The sequence below is a fragment of the Carlito syrichta genome, unplaced genomic scaffold (assembly GCF_000164805.1).
Source record: "Carlito syrichta isolate Samal-C Ts95f unplaced genomic scaffold, Tarsius_syrichta-2.0.1 Scaffold309173, whole genome shotgun sequence".
NCBI lineage: Eukaryota > Metazoa > Chordata > Mammalia > Primates > Tarsiidae > Carlito > Carlito syrichta.
In genome coordinates this window covers 195918-215161 of record NW_007253269.1, presented here as the reverse complement: position 1 = coordinate 215161, position 19244 = coordinate 195918, and the positions used below count along the sequence as shown (strand labels likewise).

The 19244-nt window shown below is 56.4% G+C and overlaps 1 protein-coding gene across 1 annotated transcript; it reads right to left on the bottom strand.

Annotated features, from left to right (window-relative positions):
• Positions 1-76: 76 nt before the first annotated feature.
• On the bottom strand, positions 77-18182 carry MYO1G (myosin IG). The gene is made up of 21 exons (XM_021717012.1): positions 17955-18182; positions 16119-16327; positions 15827-15920; positions 14748-14913; positions 14470-14523; positions 12875-12976; positions 12495-12611; positions 11681-11905; positions 11438-11583; positions 10884-10998; positions 10544-10714; positions 10249-10319; positions 7206-7280; positions 6873-7005; positions 5668-5834; positions 4733-4940; positions 2609-2832; positions 1932-2076; positions 1047-1151; positions 726-839; positions 77-121 (listed from the first exon to the last, which is right to left on the bottom strand). Exons 1-21 carry the CDS (start codon positions 18047-18049, stop codon positions 77-79), a joined length of 2781 nt encoding a protein of 926 aa, XP_021572687.1. The 5' UTR covers positions 18050-18182.
• Between the last annotated feature and the right edge of the window lie 1062 nt (positions 18183-19244).

Below are 19244 nucleotides of genomic sequence, written 5' to 3'. Positions count from 1 at the left end.
GGGTTGGGCAGGGCGCTGCACAGTCGGACTTCTTGCCGTGACCTGGCTGGACACCTGCGGCCACAGAGCGCCAGGGCTACTGTGGCTCCATGGCAAGGAGCTGTTCGGGCTTCTCTTGCGCCTGAGCCGCATGTAAACGGCCACACTGGCTTTCGGCGGCGCTATCAGACAGGGCCGTCCCTTAGCCCTTCTGTCCCAAGACATAGGACCACGGAAACCACGGGAGACCCAGAGGCCACCTGGTCTCGATCCCCGCCCCGAACTATGGGAGAGAGCGTGTATGGGAACAAGATGCAGGGACGCAAGGGACCAGGTGGGCCAAGAGCCTGGCAGGTGTGAGAGCAGCGGTGATGGGGACAGACCGCGCATGAGACACACTGTGCTGGAAGTTCAGGGGTGTCTCTGCACGCCCAAGTGGGAAACCCCAGGCAGGTGGGGAGAGGGGGCCATCTGGCCTGGCCAGGGCCTGAGAATGTTGAGGGAACAAGATAGCTGTGCCGGTGGAGCTTGCAAGGTCAGACCCTCCACCCTGTGGGCATGGGAGGCCACTGCAGGGTTTTCAGTGGCCATCGGCGGAGTTTTAGGGTGCTTTTGGTCATCACAGGTAGACACGAGGGGAGGAGGCTGAGATAGGACTCCCAGCCCAGACCAGCCGTGTCCCTCACAGACACTCCCGATGCTGCCTCCCTCACCCTCACCCCCACTGCTCCTCCCCCAATGCTCACCGAATCGAGGGGTACGGCCCGCATCACCCGGTACTGCCGGTCAGGATCCAGCTTGTAGAGATGTCGGTCGGTGAGCAGCAGGGCCCTGTTCCGCCTCTTGTGAAAGCGGTTCACCTATGGAAGAGGTGGCTGGGCCCAGGCTGGTCCTGCCCTGTCATCTACCCAGGCCCCAGCCCCCAGCTACCCCTATTGCTTCCCCTTCCTGGATCCTCTCCTCGCTGACCCAGCTGGAGCTGATGGGCCTGGACTGGGCTGCCTCCAGTCTCTTCAGAGTGACCCCCACATGTGTGACCCCCAGAATCCCCTGTCCCAGCTTCTAACCTTGCGGACATGGCTAGAAAAAAGGACAGTCCCAAAGCCATCCTTGTCCCGGAGTGTCTTCAGTCGCTGAGCAAACAGGCCCGAGGCTGTGGGATTGTCAGTGGCCTGAGGACAGATGAGGGGTGGGGGCTGCTTGGGATCGAGTCTTGGGCCCAGACTCAACTGATGGCAGCTCTCTGCAAATCAGCACAGCTATCCCTCACCTTGGGAAACCCAGTCACAGACATGTACACTAGCTGAGTGGTGCTGGGTTCCCTGAGGGCCAAGGGCACAGAGCTCTCTGGCTTTGATGTTCTAGGTTGTATCTGAGCCCCACCCTCCATGCCCTCCACACCTGCCCTTGAAGGCCACTGATCCTCAAGCCCAGGCCTAGACCTTGTGGAGCTCTGGAGAGGGCCTCCCCTGCCGTCACCCCCTGGCTGCTCCATAGAGAAGCTGTCCACCTCGTGGAGCCCCAGCCCCCCGAGCCTCACCCCTAAAAAACAGGGCCAGGGATACTGAACTCACAGCAGCCACTGAGGACTAAGGAAGTGATGGTAGGGTACCTGGACTGTACCTGGAAATAGGGGGAGCAGCTGTACCTGAAACGGGGGAGGGAACAGCTGTACCTGAACATGGGAGCGGGGATGGAGGGTTGGTCAGTAAAACCCAGGCTGGTGGGGCCAGATGGACACCCTTAAACATCAGGAATAAAAACCATAGGGAGAGGGGTGGGCGCTAAGAGTAGGGTCAACAGGACAGACAACCCCAGGTCTGGGAGAGGAAGCCTGAGGAGACCAGGGCTCAGTGTTCGCCATAAGCTCTCTTGGTAGCCTGCTTCCCCACCCTCCAGCCCCTTGCCCCCCGAACCCCAAAGTCCCACCCCGCTGTCCACCCAGCACTTACAGAGGACAAGTAGTCTCTGGCCCAGGCCCGCTGGCAGCCCCAGTCCTGACGAAGCCCCTGCAGGGCCCCCATGGCAGCCACCTTGGCCTTGATCTGGGCCATGTCTGAAGGGGGGATGTTCTTAACGAGTTGCCGGGCCCGCCACCTGGGAGGGGGCAGACAGTCAGACGGACTGTGTTACAGCCTTCCTCTGGCCTGTTCCTCACAGGAGAAAGTCGGGAGCCCTCAGCCTGGCACTGGCTCCCTCCGTGTCCCAATTTCTACCTGCCACTCTGTCTTGGCCCCTTGTACCTAATGGTTGTACCTGGAAGGTGGCCCAGAGACCTGCAGCTGCCCAGAGCGCTCCTGCTCTGAGCACACTGCTCTGTGCCACTCCTTCTGGAGAACTACTCAGCCTTCAAGGCCCTGCTGTGATGCAGAGTCTTTCTACTCCCCAGCCCTCTGCAGGCTATAGGCCTGGACCTCACATGCCCAGGATGGTCAGGGCTCTACCACTAACCCATGGGACGTGGGCAGCCAGCGAATGTGGCACAGCCCCCCAACTTCGAGCCCATCAAGGGATCTGGTGTGTCTCCCAGCAGGGAACCGTGAGGCTGGGACAACAGGCTCAGGTGTTCTGTGGATGCGGGCGGAAGGGGTAGGCTGAGGGCTCGAGCACAGTGGGCCAAGGGCAGTACCTGCAGAAGAGCACGTGGCAGGTGTCCTGGAAGGGCTGCAGCACGGCAGGGGGCGGTGGCCACACGAGGTCACGCCCATAGAGTGGGGGCTGTCTCGCCGCCTGGAATCGCCGCTGCAGCTCCACCAAGTGAGCCCGCACCTTGTGCCTCCGGAACCAGCGCATGATGGTGTAGATGGCCCTCAGCCGCTTGCAGCGCCGCCTTGCCAACGTCCCCCGCCACGCCTGGACAGGTGGGATGGGACACACGGTGAGGCCCAATCAGGCCCCGGCCTCCTCACCCCAACTCTGACCCTAAGCCTTCTTGAGCACCACTTGCTTGTCCCCAGGGACCCAGCCCCTGACTCCTAGGAACTACATCTGCCTGGTTGGAGGTTGTTTCCCTAGGCCAGGTGAGCCCTGCCCAAGGCTCTGCTGACTCTTGGGAAAGAGTTGCTCGCTTGTTCCAGGCTTTTGAAGCTGGGATCTTGCACCAATGGAGACTCCCAGGCTCCCCCAGGGGAGAAAGCTCACATGAGAAGAGATTGAAACAGAAGAAGGTGATTTCCCACCTATGAGGGCACCTGCTAACGAGTTCATCTGAAATCTGACCTGGTGTAGATTTAACCTCCAACTCCTGGGATATCTCGAGACAGAGGGACGCCCAAGCATGTGACTGTCAAAACCCAGACTGGAGAGTCTGCAAGGCAGGCAGCCCAGGGACCCACAGATTAAAACAGACTTTAACAACTGACTGCAATGTATGGATCCTGACTTCAACAGATGAAGCAAAACATCATGGGATGTTTGGAGAGGTCTGAGAACCAACTGGGAGTTTTTCTTTTTCTTTCTTTCTTTTTTTTGAGTCAGAGTCTCACTCTGTCACCCATGCTGGAGTACATTGGCACGCTCCTGGCCACCGTAGCCTCAGTCTGCTGGGCTCAGGCAATTCTTCTGCCTCAGCCTTCCAAGAAGCTGGAACTACAGGTATATGCTACTATACCCAGCTAGTTTTTTGATTTGGTGTCAAGATGAGATCTTGCCATGTTGCCCAGGCTGGTCTCGAACCCGTGGGCTCAGGCAATCCTCTTGCTTCCGCCTCCCAAAATGCTGGGATTCCAGGCATGAGCACCCAGCCCAACTGGGAATTGATAGCAACAAGCAGTGTGAACTTTCTACACTGAGATGAAGGCACTGTCAACCCCTGTGTGTTAGAGGAGACAACAGAGGTAACAAATGAAGAGTGTGATCAGTGATTGGCTCCTGGACTTTAAGAAGATGTCATGGGTAATGGTGGGACAATTGCAGACATTTGAATACACATTAGATATTCAGATATGTAGGTTATTGTTTTATCAATAACAACGTGCCAATGTTACCATGGCTATAAAGAGAATGTCCTTGCTCTTAGGATATAACTGCTGAAGTATTTAGGGGTGTCTTTATATAGGTCAGGAGAAAATATAAGTAGATATATATTTGAATGTGTGTGTGTGGAAGAGACAAGAGAGACAGGGAGAGAGACTGAGACACAGAGAGAGAGGGAGAAAAAGAGGCAGAGAGAGAGGGTGAGATAGAGAGAGGCTGAGAGAGGCAAAGAAAGAGACAGAGAGAAGGGGAGGGAAGGAGCATTGTCGCAGCAATCCAGGTGAACAGCTTATGGTGTACTGATCTTTCAACTTTTCTGTAGGTTTGAATTGTTTCAAAATAAAACATTCTGAGGAGAAGGGAAAGAATCCTTATTCTCTGGAAATATGTACTGCAAGGTTTTTGGATGCCATGCTTTGTCGGGCTAGAGGTGCAAGCCTCTATACAACACCTTACTGGCAAGGCTGAAGCTGGGCAGGGGTGTGAGAGTCTAGCATACCATTCTGCATACCTTTCTCCAGGCCTGAAATCTTTCTTAATAGGAGGAAGGGAAGAAAGCCAGATTCCTAAAAATCTTGATTTGAGCACCTGGATCCACCTGGGCCTGAAGCTGGTAGCCACAGACCGTGGCGCCTCAACTGCATCCATACTTTCTGATTAGGTCAGTCTCAATCCTGGCCTGTCTCCATCAAGCAGAGACACCTGTGGAACTTGTAAGTGTGCTTGTGGCCCCCGGGACAAGCCCTTCCTCACAGTGGTGGGCATCGGTCCACCTCACCTTCTGCAGCAGCAGCACAATGATGGGGATGAGGCGGGCTCGGCTCTGCTCCAGCATGACCAGTGTCCGGGGCGAGCGGATGAACAGCTTGCTGTGGCCAAAGGCCACATCCCCCTGCAGCCCGTGCTGCTCCAGGAGAGCATTCACGGCCGCCTTGTCGGAGCCCAGCAGGTGGTTGGGCCATGTGTACTCACAGGTCATCTTGTACCTGTCACAGAAGGACAGGGAGATGGGGCCAGGCCTTGGGGAGGGGGCATGGAGCCTACCCTACCTCCCCATCCTCCCCAACCCACGGGGAGATGGCAGGGGTGCTGAGAGTCCCCAGGACCCAAATCCTCCCAGTATGTTCCTATGACACCTGTGTGCATGTCTCCTCTCACTTACATCCCCACCCGTCCTCACATACGTGTCCCCACCTGTCCTCCCACATGTGTCCTCACACGTATTCTCACACGTGTCTTTCCACATGTTCTCCTACATATCCTCACACACATCCTCATACATGTCCTCACAGACATTAGTGCCTTTCCTTTTTTTTTGAGTTGGAGTCTCACTCCGTCGCCCAGGCTGGAGGGCAGTGGCACACTCACGGCCACCCCAGCATGGACCTGCTGGGCTCCGGCAATCTTTCTGCCTCAGCCTTCCAAGCAGCCGGAACTACAGGTGCACTACCACACCTGGCTAATTTTTGACTTATTGTAGAGACAAGGTCTCTCCAAGTTGCCTGGGCTGATCTTGAACCCCCGGGCTCAGGCACTCTACTCGTCTCGGCCTCCCAAAGTGCTGCGATGACAGGCTGAGCCACGGAGTCTGGCCGAGGTTATGTCTTGAGGCCAGCAGCATGCCAGCTCCCGCTCGTGCTGGCGCTGTGAAGCGCTGGGCTCTGCACAGCGGGGACTGTGGCCCACAGAGTGGTGGGTGTCGTGTGCCAGTACCTGAGCAGGAATCGAGGGTAGGGCTGGCGGGAAGCGAAGCCAGCCCTGCGGACCCTCACATTCTCCAACAGCCCCAGGTATGCGACCTGGTGGCGACAGTGGTCCTCGTCCAGCCTCCCGGCCACCTTGTCCTCATTGGGTTTAATGCAGCGGACGTAGAAGGGCTCCTGCAGGACCGAGGGGACTTGGAGGGAACCTGGGCCAGCAGCACTGTGTGCCCTTCCCCAAGTCAGGGACTTCCCCAGTCCCCCAAGGACCCAGGCCAGGAGGAGAGTCAGGGACATGTAAAATCCCAGCAGAACAAGGGCCCCAGAAGCCCAGAGCACCAGGGCAGGGGCCAGCAAGGAAGCTGGGTTCCGAGCCAGGTTCCAACCAGGGGGAGCAGAACAGGCCTCACCCCATCTGCCCCTCTGTTCTTATTCCAAGAAGGGCTGACATCTCTGGATGTACTATTGTTTTTTTTGAGTCAGAGTCTCACTCTGTTGCCCAGACTGGAGTGCAGTGGCATGCTCACGGCCACCGCAGCCTCCACCTGCTGGGCTCAGGTGATCCTTCTGCCTCAGCCTTCCAAGAAGCTAGAACTACAGACATGTGCCACCATGCCTGGCTAATTTTTTGATTTATTGTAGAGATGAGGTCTCACCAAGTTGCCCAGGCTGGGCTCGAACCTGTAAGCTCAGGCAATCCTCTCACCTCAGCCTCCCAAAGTGCTGGGATTATAGGCGTGAGCCACCGTGCCCAACTTTGTTCTATTGTTAAAGCCGCCCTGCCACATCCTCACCCCCCCAGGTCTCCCTGACTTTGGGCCCAAAGCTCTCCAAGACAGCTAGTGCCAGTTTCCTATCCCTGTGGCCCCGCCTGCCAAAAGAATCTTGGGCTTTTGGCAGGAGCTGGACTGGGCCAGGCCAAACTCCAAGCAGGGATTCCCCAAGCCCCTCCCTGCCCAGGAGACAATGGGGCAAGGGGAAGGCTGAGTTCAAATCCTGCTTTGTCCTCAGTGACCTCAGCCCAGTCTCTAAGCCCCTACAACTGACTTGTACAGTGGGTGGGGTCCCCTGCTGGAGCAGATGTGGCTCATATAGACAGGACAAGTACCTTCCCCCAAGCACCTATGATGTACAGAAGTGGTCAGGGATCCTACATGGCACTCAGCGTACAGAGAGAAAGATCCAGAAGGGCTGGGGTGGGAATGGGGCAGGGCGCACCTTGCAGGCCAGGTTCTCCACCAGGGCCACCATGGAGTTCTTGAAGAGCGTGCCAGCCGTCAGGGGGCGCTTGGTCACCTCTGTGATGTTCTGCTGCCCGTCCGGCCACATGGCCCGCAGGGTGGAGTCCGTGCTGCAGACACAGACCACATGTCCAGCTGCCTCTGGGGACAACAGCCCTGCCCATCCTCGTACTGCCACGGGCAATAGTTTCATGGTCTTAGCCTTGAGCCTAATGCTACCCGAGGGAGAGGGATGGGGAGGATCAGATCCCAGTCTCTGAAAGCCCTGGGGCCCTGACCTTCCTTGTGGTGCCCAGTAAGCCAAGCTCACCTGTTGTACAGTAGTCGCTTGAAGTCCTGGAAGAGGAAGTCTCTGTTCTTGTCGATGAAGCCCTCCACAGAGTATCTGCCAGAACCCAGGGCCAGTGAGGGAGGCTGCTGTTCCTCTCGGAGTGCTGACAACCCCCAGGAAGCGCCCCCCACTACCTTTGATCTCCTAGGTCAGTCTCCGTTCCTGGTGCCTCGGTTCCCCTCCTACTTCCCCCTCATACCTGCTTTCTCTTTCATCACCTAAGACTCCCTCGCTCAGGAAAAATTTCTCTACTGGAAGATACATTGAGTGGTTAAGCCCCAGCTCTGAAGCCAAATCTCCTGGCTTGAGTCCTGGCTCTATTTTTTGTGTGCTGTGTGAACTTGGATAAGCCACTCAACCTCTCTGTGTCTTAATGTATGTCAATTGCTTGGAACAGTGTCTACTGAGTTTTGATAAATATCAGTGACTACAATTATGGCCAGGAACTTGAGTGTTGGGTCTATTTTAATCTGTGGGCATCAAGAAGCTCAGAATCAGTTGGGCACGGTGGCTCAAACCTATAATCCCAGCACTTTGAGAGGCTGAGGTGAAAGGATTGCCTGAGCCCGCGGGTTCGAGACCAGCCTGGGCAGCATGGTGAGCCCTCGTCTCTACAATAAATTAAAAAAAAAAAAAAAATTAGCAGCCGGGCTCAGTAATTCCAGCACTTTGGGAGGCTGAGGTGAGTGGATTGCCTGAGCCTGCGGGTTCGAGACCTGCCCGGGCAACTTGGTGAGACCTCATCTCTACAATAAAATAAAAAATTAGCTGGACGTGGTAGTGTGTAGTTCCAGCTACTCGGAAAGCTGAGGCAGAAGGATCACCGGAGCCCAGCAGGTCGAGGCTGCGGTGGCTGGGAGCGGCCACTGCACTCCAATCTGGGTGACAGAGTGAGACTCTAACTCAGAAAAAAAAAAAAATTAGCTGGGCATAGAAGTATGGGCCTGTAGTTCTGGCTACTTGGAAGGCTGAGGAGGAAGGATCGTCTCAGCCCATCAGGTCAAGGTTGTGGTGGCCGGGAGCGTGCCACTGCACTCCAGCCTGGGCAATGGGTGAGATCCTGACTCAAAAAAAAAAAAAAAAGCAGCAGCTCAGAATCATGGTTTGCTAGAAAGTTCATTGTAAGTCTTGGTTCCACCTGCAACACCTGTGAAGCTCAGGGCATGGATTCTTGGGAACAAATCTGACATCTGGTTGCTTTGTCTTAATTATCTACTCTATTTCCTCTCCGTGTGAAGCTCATATTAGACACTTATCCTTTTCTGTGAGTCACCTTCAATCACTTTGAGATAAGGCAAGCAGCACATAAAAAAATAATCATTATGCCAATCTCTAGGCCTTAGTACTTGGAACATGGCCCTAGGACCATAGCAAGGCCTTCCCCAGGAACTTGTTAGAAACGCAGAATCTCAGGCTGGGCACAGTGGCTCACGCCTGTAATCCCAGCACTTTGGGAGGCAGAGACGAGAGGACTACCTGAGCCCACAGGTTCGAGACCAGCCTGGGCAACATGGTGAGACCTCATCTCTACAATAAAAAGAAAAATAAAAAACTTAGCCAGGTGTGGTGGCACACACCTATTTGGAAGGCTGAGACAGAAGGATCGCCTGAACCCAGCAGGTCGAGACAGTGGTGGCCGTGAGCATGCCACTGCACTCCAACCTGGTGACAGAGTGAGACTCCGACTAAATAAATAAATAAATGTGTGTTATCCCAGCACTTGGAAGGCTGAGGCACATGAGCCCAGGAGTTCCGACCAACCTGGGCAACATAGTAAGACCTTGTCTCTACAAAAAGTAAAAAAATTAGCTGGGCACAGTGGAACAAGCCTGTAGTCCCAGCTAGCCAGGATGCTGAGGTGGAAGAATCACCTGAGCCCAGGAAGTCAAGGCTGTGGTGAAATGTGATTGTGCCACTTCACTCCAGCGTGGGTGACAGATTGAGACTCCCACTCAAAACCAAAACAAAACAAAAACAAAAACCTCTCATTAAAAAGAGAAATAAAGAAAAAAAGAAATGCGGAGTTGGGCTGGGTGCAGTGGCTCACGCCTGTAATCCTAGCAATTTGGGAGGCTGAGGTGAGAGGCTCTCTTGAGCCCAGGAGTCCAAGAGCAGCCTGGGCAACCCAGTGATACCGCGTCTCTACGAAAAAATTTTAAAATTAGCCAGACGTGGTGGCGCATACCTGTAGCCCCAGCTACTTGGGGAACTAAGGCAGAAGGATCACCTGAACCCAGGAGATCCAAGCTGTGGTGAGTGTGACTGTGCTACTAAACCCCAGCCTTGGTATCAGAGTGAGACCCCGACAAAAAAAAAAAAAAAGGAAAGAAAGAAAAGAAATGTAGAGTCTTGGCTCCCTCAAGCCCTTCCTGGCCCCCACTTTGTCAACCTGCAGCCCCCACCTACCCAACAGATGCTGGTACAGGGGAGAACCCAGACTTGAGATGCAATTATTATTATTTTATTTTATTTTTTGAGCTGGAGTCTCACTCTGTCGCCCAGGCGGTAGTGCAGTGGCATCACACTTATGGCCACCCCAGCCTCGACCTGCTGGGCTCCGGTGATCCTTCCACCTCAGCCTTCCAAGCAGCCGGAACTATAGGCATGTGCAACCATGCCCGGCTAATTTTTGATTTACTGTAGAGACAAGGTCTCTCCAAGTTGCCCGGGCAGGTCTCGAACCCGCAGGCTCAGGTTATCCACTTACCTCAGCCACCCAAAGTGCTGGAATTACAAGCTGAGCCGCTGAGCCGCTGAGCCACCGAGCCTGGCCAGAGGTGTGGTTATTTTTTAAAGGCTCCCAGACAAAGGCAGCCAGAGTTGAGGACCACCATCCTCAAACCCCGTTTCCCGCTCTACACTTGTAACTCTGGTGTGGGGTACGTCTTCTGTGTCTCAAAGGGGCAGGAATGGCAGAAGGGGTCCTGTCTCCCAGCTATTCCCCTGGAGCACTTCTGCCCCGTGACACATGCCATGGTGCCCCATGGGAAGGCCAGCGACACGGGTGGGAGGGGGCCCTTACGTGACATCTCCTGCATAGTGCTTGATCCGGAAGTCTCGGCCAAACTCCATGGTCTTGTCTGTGGGGCAGAGCTGTGGGGACAGGCCAAGGTCAAGGCATAGAAGGTGTTGGGGGGAGAAAGCCTGCACGGGGGAGGGTCCTCCTTCAGCTCCACTGGGGCAGCAGAGGCCACCACAGGGATGGCAACAGCCCAAAGCCAGGTCCCCACCCAAGCCTCATGAGACACAAGCCGAGTGGTGCCCTGCAGGGCAGATCCCACCAGCCCACTGTGCTGGTGCTGGACGGTCAGGGGCACCTGGCGGCTGGAGTAGTGTGGGTGGTGCCGGTGATGCGTGTCTAGGGTCTGCAGGAAGATGCGGTCGGTGATGGTTCCTGCGGTGCTACAGGCCTCATCCAGCACAGCCAGGATGCCACGGTGGGGGCGCTCCACCAGGTCCACGATGGTGGCATTGTTGAAGTACTCGACCTGGGGTGGCGATGGCCAGCAGGGAGGCTCTCCCAGTCACCGCCCGTCGCTACCACCCCCTAGGCACCCAGCCGGGCAGCCTGGAGAGCCCTCCCCCCAGAGGCTGCTGATGCCCTTCTGCATCGCACCCACTCGCCCTGAGCCCGCCCTCCAGGCCACGGGTGCTCACGGTCTGCCAGGTGATGCCCTCGCGCTCATATTCCTCCTGCTCCTGCTTCAGGATGAGTTGAATGAAGAGCTGCTGTAGCTTCTCGTTGCAGTAGTTGATGCAGAACTGCTCGAAGCTGGGGGCAGGTGGGCCTTTTAGAGGGCTGTCACTCCTTGTGGATCACGCAGGCACGGAGGGCACCTCTCCCTGAACATCTCCCCTGATGTCCATCGAGGGGTCGGGCCACAAGCCTGCATGGCTCCCCTGTGTGGGTTACGTACCCTAGCCACGGGCTCTTCCTGGACCCACCCCCTCATCCTGCACGCACGTTCTGGAGTGGACTTGGGGAGCCACAGCCAGGAGAAGAGAGCCCCATCATTTTGCCTTCCATCAGGGCCCTAGTGGCTGAGAGGTGCAGCCAAGGCAGGCTCGGGGGACGTGCGCCTTGGGCCCAGGGATCTGCTGGGAGACACCCAGACAGTCCTGCTTCCCAGCCTCTCAGCTGAGCTCCCTGGGACTAGGCAGCCATAGCAGATGGGGGTCAGAGGTAGAGATGCGGTTGGCTGGTCACCCACCTGTTAACAGGGAACACCTCGAAGCCATAAATGTCCAGCACACCGATGACCGTGTCTTTGCCATCACGTCGCGGGTCCCGGCCCCGGGGTTCCATGACGCTGTTGATTCTGTCCACCACCCACTCAAACAGTCGCTGGTATACTGCCTGGGGTACAGGGGCGCTCTACTTCTTGCTGCCTCTGGCCTGGCCTATCTCATGAAGGCCTCCTGGGTTTCCCTCCCTCCGTGTGCCCCAGGAGTACCTTGGCACAGGCGTCCCGGGCGTAGCTGGCCTCCGCTACAGTGTGGCCCTTCTCTATGAGCTCCCTGCCTCCTGAGGCCACAGTTCGAGCCAGCAGGGAGCGGGACACGAGGTCCCGAGGTGTGGCTGTCAGCTCAGCCACATGGTCCACCAGTACTTTCTCGGCCACCACCAGGTCCCCCTTCTGCAGCCCATTCTCCTCGGTCTCCACGAACTCGATGTTTCCCTGGTGATGGGGTAACCGTGAATGGTCCAGGCTCCATAGCCCAAAGGAGGCTGGATGTCTTTGGGCAGGGAGGAGGAAGAGATGCAGATGCAGTGGAACCCAGCTCTTGCTCAGTCAGCTGGTCAGGACACCATGGGCACAGACACAGTCAGAGATTGGGTGGGGGCACACCAGAGTCTTTGCCAAGGCCTCGCGTCCAAACGATATGGGAATGGCCCCGTTGCATCCTCCCAGCAGCCCAAAGCATTCTCCACCGCTTCCGCCTCATGCTACTCAGAGAGAACTGAGGCCCAGAGGCGCTGAGTAATGTGCCCAAAGCCTCCCAGCTTACCCACAACTTCACCAGGAGGCAGTTGCACAATGTTTGGCTTTTACTGTGCCTGGCAGCCCTGGCCCCTAAGGACAGGCTATCTACCACACACTCACTGAGCTCACCGCCCAAGCAACTCAGCTTCTGCAGGGGAGGGAGTCAGGAGGGAGCCACATCACTGGGACATCTCAAGCCAGTCTCCTCATCCTCCCTGGGTGACTCCCAACCAGGAAACACCTGTAAGTAGGTAGCCCTCCCAGGCCCTCGAGCCAGGCTCACCAGGTGCAATATGGCAGCCAGAATGCGATGCACGGACTCCACCTCCTCAGAACTGAAGCCGATGACCTTCATGGCCTCGATTACTGCTCGGTAGCTCCTTTCGTCACTGTCCGAGGCCTAGGGGAGAAGGGATTCACCACCCCAAGCCACCCTAGGCTCAGGACTCCTACCTTTCCTAAACCCCGATTCCTCCACCCCAGGCACCTGCTCGCCCCTGCACCTTGTCCCTTCCATGCGTCTTTCTTCCTCCACCCCAAGCACCCTCCCCACTCACCAGCGTGGCTCACATCACCCTGGCCTGTGCTAATTGCTGCCCATTCCCTACCACCTCACTCAGGACCCTGCCACCAAGCCCAATTTGCGTCCCCGGTGCCTCTCACAGTCATGTTGAGTCCAGCTCCCTGGCGCGTGAAGTTATACACAGCAGGGTTTCTCTCCAAATGCAGCTTGTGCAGTAAGCCTTCCTCACTGCCCTTCAGCAACTGGAGGACACAGACATCCCTAGTTAGACAAATAAGTTCCCAGGGTCCCACAGAGGCAGGAAGACAGACACATGCTTCCTTCCAGTGCAAAACCAACAAACAGGGGAAGATCACACACAGTGTGAACACTGGAGACAGTGAGCTCCCAGTTCAGTGGGTCAGAGAAGATGAAGAACCAGCCATGTGACAGGGAGTCCACTTCAGGGGGAGCTAGGAGTTCACTTTGAAGACACAGCCCCACCCGCTCATCCTCATCTTGGTGGGGAGCTCAGACTCTGTGAAGACACTGCTCTAGACCCAGGGAGATCCCACCTCAGTGGAGAGTTCAGAGTCCACAGAGACACTGCCTGTGTCCCACAGAGCTCCTGCATCACTGGGGAGTTTATAGTTCCTGGATACTCTGTTGGAGATTCACAGAGCTCTTATCCCATGGGGAGTTCAGAGTCTATGAGACGCTGTGCTTGTCCCAGGGAGCTTCCACCTCAGTAAGTTCAGTGTCCGTGGAGACACTGCCGGGTCCCTGGAAGCTTCCACCTAGTAGGGAGCCCTGAGTCCTTAAAGGCACTGCCTATGTCCCAGGGAGCTCCCACCTCAATGGACAGTTCACAGTTCATGGAGGATGTCTGAATCCCGGGGAGCTCCTGTCTCAGGGAGAGTTCAGGCCACAGAGACTCTCCTGATGTTCCAGGGGGCTCCCACCTCACTGGGGAGCTGAGAGTTGGTAGAGACACTGTGTGGCAAGGGAGCTTCTAACTCAGTGGGGAGCTCTGAGTTTCTAGAGACAGTGGCCATGTCCCAGGCCTCTCTCAGTCAGTGGGGGAAGCTCAGAGCCTGCCAACACATTGCCTATGTCCCAGAGAGCTTCCACCTCAGCAGGCCACACAGAGTAAGTGAACACACTGCCGGTGTGCCAGAAAACTCCAATTCAGTGTCGAGCTCTGGACTACAGAGACAATGTTTGTTTCCAGGGCTTCCCACCTCAGCGGGGGAGCTCAGCACTTGTGAAGGCACTGCCCATGTCCCTGGGGGCTCTAATCTCAAAGAGTGCCTAGAATCAGTGGAGACACTGCCCATGTCTCAGGGAACTGCACATGAGTGGTAGCTCAGGGTTCTGGAGACACTTTGCCACACCTCACCTTCCAGTGAGCCCCACTTCAGGGCTGAGCTCTGACTCGGTGGAGATACTGCCTGTGTCCCAGGGAATGCCCACCTCAGTGGGGAGCTTAGAGCTTAGGGAGATGCTGTCTGGGTCCCAGAGGGCCCTCATCTGCCCAAGTGTCTCAGATGGAAGGGACATCCGCTTCGGTTCTCTGTGAACTTGCCCCTTCTTGTTTACGAGGTATGGCTTGTGGTGAGTGTAGGAGGGACGAGGACGATGGGCTAGGTGGGGTCGAGTGGGGCAAAGTGGGGAAGGATCGCGAGTTGGGTGCAGCCTGCTGCTACCCTTCCCCCTCTCCATCTTTTCCCTCCTCCCTCTGCCCTTGGTGGCTCACCTGGTAGAAGGCATGGAAGTTTCTTTCACCCACATGCTGCTTGAGGACCCGAGACTGTGGAGAGAGGGGCAGCTAGACTCACGCCTGGAAAGGAATCTGCCCCTGGTGACCCCTTCTGAGTGTTCACAGGTGCAGGGGAAGCTGGGGTCAGAAAGCCCTGGCCACGAGGACACTGAAGGGCCACAGGGAGAGCCGAGCCTTCCTAACCGTCAACGTCAGGCCTGGGATTGGTCTCAGCCAGGGTTTCCCATGGGGGTCCCCTCAGCCCACCTGCCCACCTTCTCCAGCAGGTAGCTGTGGATGTGTCCCCCGACCGGGTCCCCCTTGAAGTCGAAGTTGATGTCCATGTACTTGCCGAAGCGGCTGGAGTTGTAGTTGCGGTTGGTGCGTGCGTTGCCGAAGGCTTCCAGCACGCAGGTGGACTTGAGCAGCACATCCTTGACCCTGTAGGGTAGACAGGCCAGGGCTCAAGGCAATGATCTCTCACCTGGGGACTGGTGTCCCTGCCCCTGAGTCTTCCTTCAGAAATCACAGCATCCTAGGATGGTTAAAGAAGCCGGCTGAGAACAGGCGGAGGGCCCAGCCTCGCCCAGCACGGCCTCTGGGGCTGTGTGGTGATCAAGTCACCTCTGAGGCACTAGTACACGCACTTGCCAAGCTGGCTGTACTCGACTGGCCTGCACAGCACTGAGACCAGGTCTGTTTCTCTTGGCCACCTCCTCCTCTCCCAGATCTTAGCTGCAGCCTGGAGAGGACCTTGGACCACTAGCTGCAGGGGTGGGCAGCAATGCCGGCCACATGGACTCAGAAACTGACATAGCTTGTTCCTTCTGAACCCTACCCTACTGCATCTCAACTGGAAGAGATACGTTCTGACACAGGAAGCTGCTTCCATAAGGCCCCTGAAGGAGAGTGAACAGGCAAGTGGGCCAGCCTGGTTTCCTGATTCCCAGATGTCACCTACACACCTGCCTGGCATGCTCGGCTATCCTGACCAGGACCCAACAGCTTCTCCAGGCTCCCGTGAACTCCCCTGTGGAGTACCCACTGCCCTGTCCCTGAGCCATTTCAGGTGTCTCTGGGCCCTGCTGCCCTTTCCATGTCCTACCTGTTGCTGCTGCTCCTCCCAGCTGGCAGCCTGCATCCCTTGGTTGGATCTCACCCACCTCATTGGAGAGGTCCTGGTGTGGGCCAGCCTGTCTTACCTCTGGGTGTGTTGGAGTAACCTGGGACCTTCCTGATGAACTTGGCTAGAGCTAGGCTCCAGTTCCCATCTCTTGGTTCCCGGTGCCAGGCCCTTTCCATCACACTGAGGTTCCTGGCCATGCTGAGTCCGCTGCTGCCCCTTGCCACTCACCTCTCCACCTCAGCCCTCTGACTGGGGTTGGTGACAGCAGCGATGTATTGCATGATATGTTTACTGGCTTCTGTCTTCCCTGCTCCACTCTCCCCTGCCAAAAAGACGGGGGTTGACAGAATCAGCCAGGCTGTGCCCCCTTAGACCAGCTCCCTGCACCCACTGGAACCCCAGGACTGGCGTGATGGGGTACTGAGGCCACATAGGGCGTGAAAGACACCCTGATGGCCTTCCCCAACCGTTCCAAAGTGAGGATGCTGAGGGTGGGGGGCCTGGTTGCAGGGACACCTACCTGAGATGACAATGCAGGTATCCCTGGACCGGCGCTTCATTGCCCTGTAAGCGGCATTGGCCACTGCATAGAGGTGGGGCGGCCGCTCATAGAGCTCACGGCCCTGGTACCTGGCGATGGCCTCGGGCCCGTACAGGGGCAGCTCTTGGTAGGGGTTCACAGACACCAGCACCTCGCCGATGTAGGTGTAGATGCGGTCCTTCTCGAACCTGGGCACAGCAAGACCAGGCCTTAGCACTTACAGGCCTTGAGGGACACACAGGCCTCTCACCACAGCTCATTCTGGGGCCCTGGTAAGCTGAGCGTGAAGAAGGGAGAACGGGTGGGTGTGGACCTTGAGTCTCCCTAGTACCACCTGGGTAAGCTGTGCCACTCAGAGCCTGCCCTCACCTCGGGGTAAGTTTGGGGTCCATGCAACTGTCCTGAGGGTTCTGGGGTCACAGAATTCATGGCCATCCATTTTACGAAGAGAGCAGACTTGCCCAAGACCACACTGGGCATGGCAGAGTCAGGGCTGGCTCCTGGGTTGGACCCCACAGGGTAGAAGGAGAGATGGGGTTGAAAGGAAGGGGAGAAGAGGGAGGAGCCTTGAGTAGTTTCCTGTCTCAAGGCCTGGGCAGGAACGCAGAGACAGAAAGGGACCACGCCCAGCCCCACCCAGATGACAGGGAGAGGGTTGCAGCACCCTCCACAGACCCGGTCACTAGTAGAAGCCTATGTCCACTCCTTTCTTGACTTTTTGCTCACGGGAAGAGGACCATCTGGCCTGCCCCTCAGGCCCTGCCTCTCCTTGGTGTGTGGGGCCCACTCTTACCCAGCAACTCTGTTCTCTATTGGCCTGTCCCTTGGTGGCCCTGTCCTCGGATTCCTCTTCCTCTCTTGCCTCTGATTTGGGTAATCCCAGGCCCAGCTCCCACTTTCCTATAATTTATGTGGCTGGGGCAAGTCACCCACCTCTCCAGGACTCAGTGTTCTCATCACCAAAATGGAGATGATAGTGACTTTTTTACAAACTAATTTTTTGTGAGACTGGTTGAGGCCAGGCTCTTAGCTTCTGTGCTTGGGTCTCCCAGTCCTCAAACTTTCCCCAGGGAACTTCCTGATCACATAGCAGGCAGCCTTCTGTGCCTCCCTGGGAGTCTGGGCATGAAGCCCAATTGCCTGAATAGTCACCCCAATGTGCCATGCTTCCACCTCCCTGGCTCCTCCCTGCCTTCTGTCCACCCTCCTTGATGGCAAGTTGGGCTTTTATGTCACTTCTACAAGCTGTGTCTTACACACCCACCCTACACACCCTACCACAGTGTCAACCCAACTCAGTAGATCATTTGAATCCTAGAGTGGGGACTACTTGCTTCATCTCAGTGTCCCTAGGACTCAGACCGGGCCCCACACGTGAGATGCATCAAGGGAACATCAGCAACTGGCCAGGAACGGGTTGGGAAGAGGGTACAGACCTTAGTCCCAGTGCCCGATGCCTATCTGTCTGATGGGGGTTGTGCTCTGGGCAGAAATGAAGGGGCAACAGACAGCTGGACTGTGCAGGGAGGCAGGGGCAGGATGGAAGGCAGCTCCAGCACTGGCTCGCCAGCCCTGGTAGGGACAGTGGCTTCCTGGTCTGTTCCTATCTCACTGGGGCAGTGCTTTGAGGTACTCATTTCAGCCCCAGCGTGATCTGGGTGGGTGTATATGCTGCTGCCTCTCCTCTGCTGATGGCTATCACTGTGCCTTCCCGTTTCTCTTGGGTCTCTTTGAGGATGAGGTGTGGGAACCCTGGAGGGTGGGGACCCTGGAGATAGGGTGGGAACTCTGGAGGACCCACTGCTTTGGGCCTACCTGAGCTGTAGGTTCCTCATGAAGTCCTCCATGGTTACTTGATCCAAAAGCACAAAGTCAGGTTTGCCGTACTCAGGGCCTTCCTCGTCCTCCATCCTGCCGGCTGGAGACACCCCGGCAGGGTTGCTGTACCTTCTTGAGCCAGCAGAAGTGTGGAGGGAAGGGAAGGGCTGGGGGAGGCTCAGCTCTCCTACCAGCCTCTTTCAGTGCTGTAGTAAAGTAGGAAGTGGGTTCTGGCCCTGGGAGGGGCTGCCCGCCCCATTTGCCGCTCCCTCCCCCACGAGGTGCTCTGAGCCCTGCTTCCTGTCCCTGCGCCCACAGGGAGGCTGTGCCTAACTGTCTGACCTGCTTGCACGCCAAGGCCGAGGTGCTGGATACCGGGTCCTCCCCACTCTGGAGGGCTCCTTGCTGGCCTCCTTTGGAAGTTCCACCTCCAAGCAGGAGACAAGACCCTGGGTTGGTTTCCAACCCTGGCAGCACATTAATCACCTGTGGGACTTGAAAGATTTCTTGACATGGTCTTGCTTACCCAGCTGTATGTGTCAGTCAACTTAGAACTGAACACTCATCCCAGCACTTTGGGAGGCTGAGACAGGAGAACTGCTTGACCCCAGAAATTCGAGACTTGCCTGAACAACATAGCAAAGCCTCGTCTCTACAAAAAAATCAAAAAAGAAGCCAGGCGTGGTGGTGTGTGCCTGTAGTCCCAGCTACTCAGGAGACTGAGACAAAAGGAACACCTGAGCCCAGGAGGTCAAGGCTGCAGTGAGCCATGATCGTGCCACTGCACTCCGAGTGAGGGCAAGACTAAGACGGTGTCTCAAACAAAAAAAAGAAAAAAGAAAGGCCTGGTACAGTGGCTCATGCCTATAATCCCAGAACTTTCGGAGACAGAGGTGAGAGGACTGCCTGAGCCCACATTCAAGACCAGCCTAGATAACTTGGCAAGACCTCATCTCCAAATAAAGAAAAAAATTAGCCAGGCATGGTGGCACATGCCTGTAGTTCCAGCTACTTGGAAGGCTGAGGAAGAAGGATCACCTGAACACAGCAGGTCAAGGCTGCAGTGGCCGTGAGCGTGCCACTGCACTCCAGCCTGGGTGACATAGTGAGAATCCAACTCGAAAAAATAAAAAGAGAGAAAGAAAGAAAAAGGCTGGGCATGGTGGCTTACGCCTATAATCCCAACACTTTGGGAGGCAGAGGTGAGAGGATTGCCTGAGCCCACGAGTTCGAGAACAGCCTGGGCAACTTGGCGAGATCTCATCTCTACAATAAATCAAAAAATTA

Bases quoted from the DNA above. Each gene is read 5' to 3' on its own strand.
- MYO1G (XM_021717012.1), bottom strand. From the start codon at position 18,049: ATGGAGGACGAGGAAGGCCCTGAGTACGGCAAACCTGACTTTGTGCTT. The intron at 12,612-12,874 runs GTGAGAGGCACC...CTTCTCCCCTAG, and splicing joins GAGCTGGACTCAACATGACT to GCCTCGGACAGTGACGAAAG. The intron at 4,941-5,667 runs GTACTGGCACAC...CTTCTGTGACAG, and splicing joins TACCCTCGATTCCTGCTCAG to GTACAAGATGACCTGTGAGT.